At 34.1% G+C, this 10,000-nt stretch overlaps 1 protein-coding gene across 1 annotated transcript in view; it reads right to left on the minus strand.

The window, feature by feature from the left end:
- Window positions 1-5,562: 5,562 nt before the first annotated feature.
- The window catches only part of LOC144960432 (uncharacterized), a 9,220-nt gene continuing 4,782 nt past the window's right edge, over window positions 5,563-10,000 (minus strand). The window contains exon 5 of the mRNA XM_078893514.1: window positions 5,563-5,837. Coding sequence (XP_078749640.1) covers window positions 5,563-5,837 — 275 coding nt within the window. The remainder of the gene's footprint in view (window positions 5,838-10,000) is intronic.

Consider the following 10,000-nt stretch of genomic DNA (forward strand, 5'->3'; position numbering starts at 1 on the left):
CCCAATAAAAGACGAGGAGAAACTGTATACGAACCAATTCAAGCGAATTCCCTTTGGAGTCACTAACGGAGTGGCTTGCTTTCAGTGCATCATTGATTCCATTATTCGAGATGAGAAACTGAGTGACACATTTGCTTACTTAGACAATGTGACAATCTGTGGCAGAAATCAGCAAGAGCATGATAAAAACCTTGTGAAATTTCTCAGGTGTGCCAAATAACATAATATAACATTCAATGAAAGTAAGACTATCCAGTCTGTTAGACAAATCAAGTTACTTGGATTTCAAGTGTCCAAAGGTTGCATTCAGCCAGACCCTGACCGATTACGGCCACTGAGAGAACTTTCAGATCCTCACAATATCAAATCTCAACAGAGAGTGATTGGAATGTTTGCATACTACTCATCCTGGATACCTCATTTCTCGGATAAAATACACCCACTGGTCCAAAATACCACCTTTCCATTGTCAGGAAAAGCCAAGGACTCGTTTGATCTTTTGAAAAAGGAGATTGAAAACGCTGCTGTCGTGACAATTGACCACAGCGCTCCTCTAGTTGTAGAAACCGACGCTTCTGAAATTGCAATCGCAGCAACACTAAATCAAGGTGGACGTCCTGTGGCTTTCTTTTCAAGAACTCTGAACCACAGTGAAAAGAAGCATTCTTCTGTTGAAAAAGAGGCTTACGCTATTGTGGAAGCCCTTCGAAAGTGGAGGCATTATCTTCTTGGAAAGGATTTCAAACTTTTGACAGATCAGAAAAGCGTTGCCTTTATGTACGGAAATTCTGCAAAATGAAAAGTCAAAAATGATAAATCCAAAGATGGAAGATTGAACTGTCAAGCTACAGTTATGACGTTGTGTATCGACCTGGAAAAGACAATGTAGCGGCTGACGCATTTTCAAGGGAGTTCTGCTCATCTACTGGTTCAGATTTAGAAACTTTAAAAAGCCTTCACGACTCACTCTGCCACCCTGGAATTACAAGGATGAACCATTTTGTCAGGTCAAAGAATCTCCCATATTCCGTGGATGAAATGCAAACAATCTGCAACAACTGTAGGGTTTGTCGTGAGCTAAAACCTTCATTCTACAAACCGCAGAACCTCAAAGTGGTCAAAGCAACTCAACCATTCGAGCTTTTGAGTGTGGATTTCAAGGGTCCCTTGCCGTCATCGTCCAAAAATCGGTATCTCCTAACAGTTATTGATGAATATTCTCGCTTCCCTTTTGCGTTCCCATGCTCTGATATGAGCTCATCAACTATCATCAAGTGCTTGTGTCAATTGTTCTCATTGTTTGGAATGCCTATTTCAATACATTCTGACAGAGGTGCTAACTTCATGTCAAGTGAGCTTCAAGATTTCTTGTGCAAAAAGGGTATCGCCTCAAGCCGAACGACCCCATACAATCCCCGGGGAAATGGACAAGTAGAACGTCTGAATGGAACCCTTAGGAAAACTATCACGTTAGCCCTGAAATCACGTGGTTTGAATGTTAGTCAATGGGAGTCAGTGCTTCTTGACTCTCTCCATTCAATAAGATCACTCTTATGCACTGCGACAAATGAGATTCCTCATGAACGAATCTTCCGCTACAATAGAAATTCAAGCACTGGTACAACACTTCCTAGCTGGCTGACTACTCCAGGAACTGTTTTCATGAGGCGTCATGTAAGAGCCTCTAAATACAAACCATTGGTGGACGAAGTGGAACTGTTGGACGCTAATCCGCTCTATGCCTACGTCCGACTTCCTGATGGTAAAGAAACTACTGTGGCTTTGCGTCACTTATCCCCTGCTGATGTAATGACTACTGCCCAGCCCTCCAATGAAGAATCACCCATGGCGTTTGACAACACGAGCGTAACTCCACATTTTCAACCTGTTCAAAAGAATGTGGGAAACGATATTTTACATGAAACTGTTCTAGAACAGCTTGATGTAGTGCAAAAATCTGACTTGGACGAACCACAGTCTCTGATCCTAACAATCCTAATGAGCTTTCTACTCAAAACGAATCCCGTTCAAACTCCAGAACGAGTGGCTTCATTCGGACGAGACCATACAGTTTACGAAAAAGAGAAGCATAATTTGAAATCTCTTGCCACATGCAAGGGGGGGAAGAATGTCATGATATTGTTTACTGTTTAGAGATAGTTCTATTTGTCACTTTATGTTTGTAATTGATCTGTGTCTGAACTGTATTGTCTAACTCTTTGTGTTTTAATTTCTTTCCAGATCATGTCGATTTAAATGTTGAATAAAGCTTATATTTTGCATGACAATCATTCGAATTACTTTCTAGCTTCACAACAATGATGATGATGATGATGATGATTAGGATGATGATTGGGATAATGATGCCGAAAAGGATGGGGAGAAGCTTAATAGGTAGAGGAGACAGACGCTATATAACAAATATTGATACAAAATGGTCTTACCTTTGAGGTTAATTCTAACAGTAAGCCAATCAGCAATTCCATTGGACATACTAAAAATATACCGACCAGCCATTTCATATTGAACGTTAGAAAATTCGATCATTACAGAAGTGGTAACATCCGGCTCACTATGCATGTAAATATATATATTTTCTCTGTCAGCATTGTTCTCTACATTTTTGTTCCCATTTAGTACAAAATGATCAAAAGAAGGCCTGATAAATGAATGTGTCGTGTTATCTCGAAATCTGTACAGACGAAACTCTTTAAGTTGTGGAAAGGCATAAACATAATAGTTAATTGTGGCATCGTTTCCCTCTATGAAAACTATTGATTGATCAGAATCACTTGGATTGAACAAACTTGGGCGAACTGGTAGTATAGACAAAAATAATTAATATTCATGATAGAAAAAGTAACATAAATAATGACACTGATATTGGTTGTGGTGGTGGTGATGATGATGATGATGATGAAGATGATGATGATGATGATGATGATGATGATGATGATGATGATGATGATGATGATGATGATGATGATGATGATGATGATGATGATGATGATGATGATGATGATGATGATGATGATGATGATGGTGATGATAATGATGATGATGATTATGATAATGATGATGATGATGATGATGATGATGATGATGATGATGATGATGATGATGATGATGATGATGATGATGATGATGATGATGATGATGATGATGATGATGACGAAAAGGATGGGGTAAGGCTGAAGAGGAGGAGGAGACAGATGGTATATAACAAATTATTAATAGACAATGTTCTTATTTTTTAAAGATAATACTAACTGTAAGTCAGTCACCGATTCCATTGGACATGTTAAAATAATACCGTCCAGTCATTTCCGATTGAAGCTTTGAAAATCTGATCATTACAAAAGTGTTAACATCCGCCTGACTATGCATGTCGATAGAAATACTTTCTTTGTCTGCATTGTTCACTAATCCTTTGTTCCCATTTGGTATAAAATAATGAGGATCAAAGGGAGTCCTGATAAATGATAATGTCGTGTTGTCTCGAAATCTGTACAGACAAAACTCTTTAAGTTGTGGATAGGAATACACATTTTAGTGACATGTTGTCCCTCTTTGAAAACTACTGATTGATCAGAATCACTTGGATTGACAAAAACCTGGGCGAGCTGGTAGTGTACAATTTAATCATTGGGATTGATAATAAGAAAGTAATATAATTGATGACACTGATAATGGTGATAAAGATGATGGTGATGATGATGATGATGATGATGATTATGACGACGACGACGACGACGATGATGATGATGATGATGATGATGATGATGATGATGATGATGATGATGATGATGATGATGATGAGAGAGAGAGAGAGAAAATAAGTAGGAGTGAAATATCTGTTCAATCTTAGTTATCGTTTAACATTATAACAAGTGTAACTAAATGACAAATTGCCATATTTATGGACAATAAAGATCTATTATTATTATTATTATTATTATTATTATTATTATTATTATTTATTATTATTATTATTATTATTATTATTATTATTATTATTATTATTATTAATTATTATTATTATTATGATGACGATGAGGAGGAGGAGTAGACGAATGATCAGAATAAATTATCAATACAATGTATTCTTACCTTTGAGTTTGAGGGAAATTCTAACAGTTAGCCAGTCTCCTATTCCATTGGACATACTAAAATTATACCGACCAGCCATTTCATATTGAACGTTAGAAAATTCGATCATTACAGAAGTGGTAACATCCGCCTCACTATGCATGTAAATAGATATATTCTCTCTGTCAGCATTGTTCTCTACACTTTTGTTCCCATTTAGTAAAAAATGATCAAAAGAAGTCCTGATAAATGAATGTGTCGTGTTTTCTTGAAATCTGTACAGACGAAACTCTTTAAGTTGTGGAAAGGCATAAACATAATAGTTAATTGTGGCATCGTTTCCCACTATGAAAACTATTGATTGATCAGAATCACTTGGATTGAACAAACTTGGGCGAGCTGGTAGTATAGACAAAAATAATTAATATTCATGATAGAAAAAGTAACATAAATAATGACACTGATATTGGTTGTGGTGGTGGTGATGATGATGATGATGACGATGATGATGATGATGATGATGATGATGATGATGATGATGATGATGATAATTAGGATAATGATGACGAAAAGGATGGGGAGAAGCTTAATAGGTAGAGGAGACAGACTCTATATAACAAATATTGATACAAAATGGTCTTACCTTTGAGGTTAATTCTAACAGTAAGCCAATCAGCAATTCCATTGGACATGCTTAAATTATACCGACCAGCCATTTCAGATTGAAGTTTAGAAAATCTGATCATTACAGAAGTGTGAACATCCGCCTCACTATTCATGTAAAATGAAATGCGTTCTCCTTCAGCATTGTTAACCAATCCTTTGTTCCCATTTAGTATAAAATGATGAGGATCAGGAGAAGTACTGATAAATGAATGTGTCGTGTTGTCTCGAAATCTGTACAGACGAAACTCTTTAAGTTGTGGATAGGCATAAATATGATAGTTAATTTTGACATCTTGTCCCTCTATGAAAATTGCTGATTGATCAGAATCACTTGGGTTGAACAAAAATGGAGGAGCTGGTAGTGTAAAGAAAGATAATTGATATTTTAATAAAAAATAATATAAATGATGACACTGATGATGATGATGATGATGATGATGATGATGAAGATGATGATGATGATGATGATGATGATGATATGATGATAATGATGATGATGATGGTGATGATGATGATGGTGATGATGATGATGTTGATGTTGATGACGAGTAGGAGAGGAGAGGAGAATGAGAGGAGTGAGAGGAGGAGGAGGAGGAGGGAGAGGAGGAGGAGAGAAGAGGAGGAGGAGGACGAAGAGGAGAGGAGAGTTGAGAGGAGGAGGAGAAGAGAATGGTCAGAATAAATTATCAATACAATATTTCTTACCTTTGAGGCATTTTTCTAACAGTAAGCCAGTCTCCTATTCCATTGAACATACTAAAATTATACCGACCAGACATTTATATTGAACGTTTGAAAATAAGATCATTACAAACTGTTAACATCCACCTCACTATGCATGTCGATATAAATACTTTCTCTGTCAGCATTGTTCCTGAATCCTTTGTTCCAATTTAGTATAAAATGATGAGGATCAAAGGGAGTCCTGATAAAAGAATATGTCATTTTGTCTCGAAATATGTACAGACGAAATTCTTTAAGTTGTGGATGGGCATAAACATTATAGATGATTGTGAAATCATGTCCCTCTTTTAACACGACTGATTGATCTGAATCTCCTGGATTGAACAATACTGGACGACCTGGTAATTTAAAGAGTAATCTTTAAATAGATAATAAAAAAGGTAATATATTTGATGACACTGATAATGGTGATGATGGTGATGATGATGATGATGATGATGATGATGATGATGATGGTGATGATGATGATGATGATGATGATGTTGATGATGATGATTATAATGATAATGATTATAAAAATAATAATAATAATAATAATGATTATTATTATTATTATTACTATTATTATCATTATTATTATTATTATTATTATTATTATTATTATTATTATTATTATTATTATTATTATTATTATTATTATTATTATTATTATTATTATTATTATTAATATTATTATTATTATTATTATTATATATTTATTATCATTATTATTATTATTATTATTATTATTTTCATTATTATTATTTGATATAGCGTCAGTATCCACAAATAGTGCTCAGAGGTGTTTTACAATAATTTATATTTTCGTATCACAACTGTTCTTTCATTCGACTATAATATCACAACAACAGTCTTGTTCGAAGTTTAGATAGAATCACGATAAGCAGAATGAAAAAGATCGGTTTTTAGATGCCGTTTGAAGACTGGTAGACTTTAACATTGTCACGTTTTTTGGTGGTTATGAATTCCATACGATTGGAGCCGAAAATGCAAAACTGTAATCTCCATGTCGGATCGAGTTGGTAGCAATTTTATTAATGAAGTAATCATTGAAGCACTCTGGCAGTTCTTGTTGGTTTTGGTGTGAAGGCAGTAATTTTTCCCAATCATCAACTTTCATCAGACCATTCAGGACATTCAAAAGCTTACTGTTGCCTTTACTATCGTTCACCTGGTCTTTAATCGATAATCTTTTGGTTTCGATTTTCAGAGTGTTAGGTGAAGTTAGTGCTTGTTTATATAACTCTCTATGCATTGTGAGTCTTGTTTTCCGCCATTATTCTTCCGTTTCTCATCTGCTTTGACAACCGAATTTCTTCATTGAACCATGATGATTCAGTTCTTATGGTGATACATTTTGGTTGACAATAGAGCATGGTGATCAAGAAGTTCAGACATAATTTCGTTAAAAAAAAGAAACTTTGTCATCTGGTATGTATGCACGTTCAACTTTGGTGGTAGGACATGATGTAATATGGTCAATTATAAATTTCTCAATATCTAATGTATTATATTTTCGATTAGTTATTGTTTTTTTGTTTTTTTGTTTTTTTGGTGGGCTTCGATTTTTCCAAATTCTATTCCAATAAAACAGATTGATGGTCTGATATTTGGTTACTTTGAACGTGGGTGTTATTCAACAGTGTCATCACCGTGTTTAATTATGAGGTCTATCTTTTCATGTGTCGGTTTCGTGATGAGTTGGAGGTTTTTCTGTGCCTCAATTATATTGAGAATACGAGATGCATTGTTATCTGATTTGTCATTCACATGGTTGTTGAAATCCCCGAAGATATAAATATTGTCTTTTGTTGAAAGATCGGTGAAACACTGTTCGAAATCTGTCAAAAAGTGTCGTTGTTTTGTATTTATTAGATGGTGTTGGGCGATAAATATGAGAAAAGTTTCTTGTTTTTATATTTTAGTTGGTATTCGATGGTTTCGAAGGTCGTTAGCTTAGTTGTTATTTTTATTTTCTGTAAGGCAATGTTTTCCTAATGAACTATCATTAACCCACCGCCTTGTCGACCTTTCCGGCATCCCTTGATCACATTGTACCCAGCAGGTTTTATTTTATTAATGATGTAGTCCCAATTATCCTTTTTTAGCCATGTCTCTGTTATGAATAATATGTCATAATCGTTGTCCAAAATGTGTTCATGAACTAGCGTTTTGTTTTTATTACATTGTAGGGAGCGAAAAGACGAATGGAGCTTTGGACGAAACGAGCGGAGTCTTCCTCTCTCTCTCACAAATCATGAACTGATAACAACAAGAAGCTAAGACCTCTGATCAAACTTTTCTCTGTTATCGTCATTCAAGTTTCATTAAATTACTATCGTTTGTGGTTAATCATTTTGTCCTTAAGTTATTTCGAGATCCTAAAACATACCGATCTTGAGGTAAATACGACACATTTCATAAGGTTTGACACTTGTCTGTAAGTGTTTCTCACACATTGACACTCTGTTATACTATTTGCTGTTGTTGCTGTTGGTGTGTGAACTGTTACTCAGCAATGCGGAGTGACAAGGTGAATGACGATGTGAACTGTTGTTGTCGTACTGGAGATTATTTTGATTTGATGAAGGTGAGTTATCGAATGATGTTTAGTTGATCCCTGCGTTGTTTACTAGTATTGTTGTCAGTGATCGTGGTTATCTTGGAGGGTAGTGACGAGGGAAAGGCCCATGATCAATATTCACCATAATCGGTCTTTGCTTGCGCCTTCCACTTTTTTGGATTCTAGACATATGTTGTTGAAAGCAGCCACTGTTTAAAAACAGTTCATGGCAAATATTTGCTTGGTATAAAATTGAGTAGTGAACAAAGATATTAAAATAGAATGTAATAACAGGGCCTGGTAAGAACTTTTCATGTCAAAAATACCCATTTTAAATATTCAGAAACAATATAAATATCGCGTAAAATCACTAAAAATTCGGTTAAAAGCCGACAAAGGTTATATAAAATGAAAGATGCAAATGTTGCTGCTCGAAGCTGGAAGAAATAGATATGAATGTGAAATTGAATGTAAGCTTCAATTTAAGTACAAAAACATATCAAATGAACTTTTCGGGTTTCCCCTTTAACAACAAAACAAGATGAATAAAACACCACAGATGAATGAGATAATGTGTTAGTGCCTATTTAAGATGAATAAACAAAACATTGGTTGGCAGGAAATAGTATGCTCCTATTTGTAAGGAAGCACGAATTAAAATAGAGTGTTAGATATTTCTAAAAGGTGCCCAATTAATTGATGATGATGATTATAATGATGATGATTATAAAAATAATAATAATAATCATTATTATTATTATTATTATTACTATTATTATCATTATTATTATTATTATTATTATTATTATTATTATTATTATTATTATTATTATTATTATTATTATTAATATTATTTAATTATTATATTATTATTATTATTATTATTATTATTATTATTATTATTATTATTATTATTATTATTATTATTATTTTCATTATTATTATTTGATATAGCGTCAGTATCCACAAATAGTGCTCAGAGGTGTTTTACAATAATTTATATTTTCGTATCACAACTGTTCATTCATTCGACTATAATATCACAATAACAGTCTTGTTCGAAGTTTAGATAGAATCACGATAAGCAGAATGAAAAAGATCGGTTTTTAGATGCCGTTTGAAGACTGGGAGACGTTAACATTGTCACGTTTTTTGGTGGTTATGAATTCCATACGATTGGAGCCGAAAATGCAAAACTGTAATCCCCATGTCGGATCGAGTGGTAGCAGTTTAGAACGTCAAATATAAAAACGTGTAGACTGTTGTTGGGAAATAAATACAATGGAATTGAAAATAAATACAAAAAATAATAAATGAGGGATGTCGGTATAAGTATAATCACTAGTGGCATCAGCAGCAGCATAATGAATAGTAAGTACTTTTAGTAGTAGTAGTAGTAGTAGTAGTAGTAGTAGTAGTAGTAGTAGTAGTAGTAGTAGTAGTAGTAGTAGTAGTAGTAGTAGTAGTAGTAGTAGTGAGTAGTATAGTAGTAGTAGTAGTAGTAGTAGTAGTAGTAGTAGTAGTATAGTAGTAGTAGTAGTGTAGTAGTAGTAGTAGTAGTGTAGTAGTAGTAGTAGTAGTAGTAGTAGTAGTAGTAGTAGTAGTAGTAGTAGTAGTAGTAGTAGTAGTAGTAGTAGTAGTATAGTAGTAGTAGTAGTAGTAGTAGTAGTAGTAGTAGTAGTAGTAGTAGTAGTAGTAGAGTAGTAGTAGTAGTAGTAGTAGTAGTAGTAGTATAGTAGTAGTAGTAGTAGTAGTATAGTAGTAGTAGTAGTAGTAGTAGTAGTAGTAGTAGTAGTAGTAGTAGTAGTAGTAGTAGTAGTAGTAGTAGTAGTAGTAGTAGTAGTAGTAGTAGTAGTAGTAGTAGTAGTAGCAATAATAGTAGTAGTAGTAGTCGTTGTTGTTGTTGTTGTTGTTGTTGTTGTTGTTGTTGTTGTTGTT

The sequence above is a fragment of the Berghia stephanieae genome, chromosome 15 (genome assembly GCF_034508935.2).
Source record: "Berghia stephanieae isolate SIO BIC M18660-M18661 chromosome 15, UCSD_Bste_1.3, whole genome shotgun sequence".
Lineage (NCBI taxonomy): Eukaryota > Metazoa > Mollusca > Gastropoda > Nudibranchia > Aeolidiidae > Berghia > Berghia stephanieae.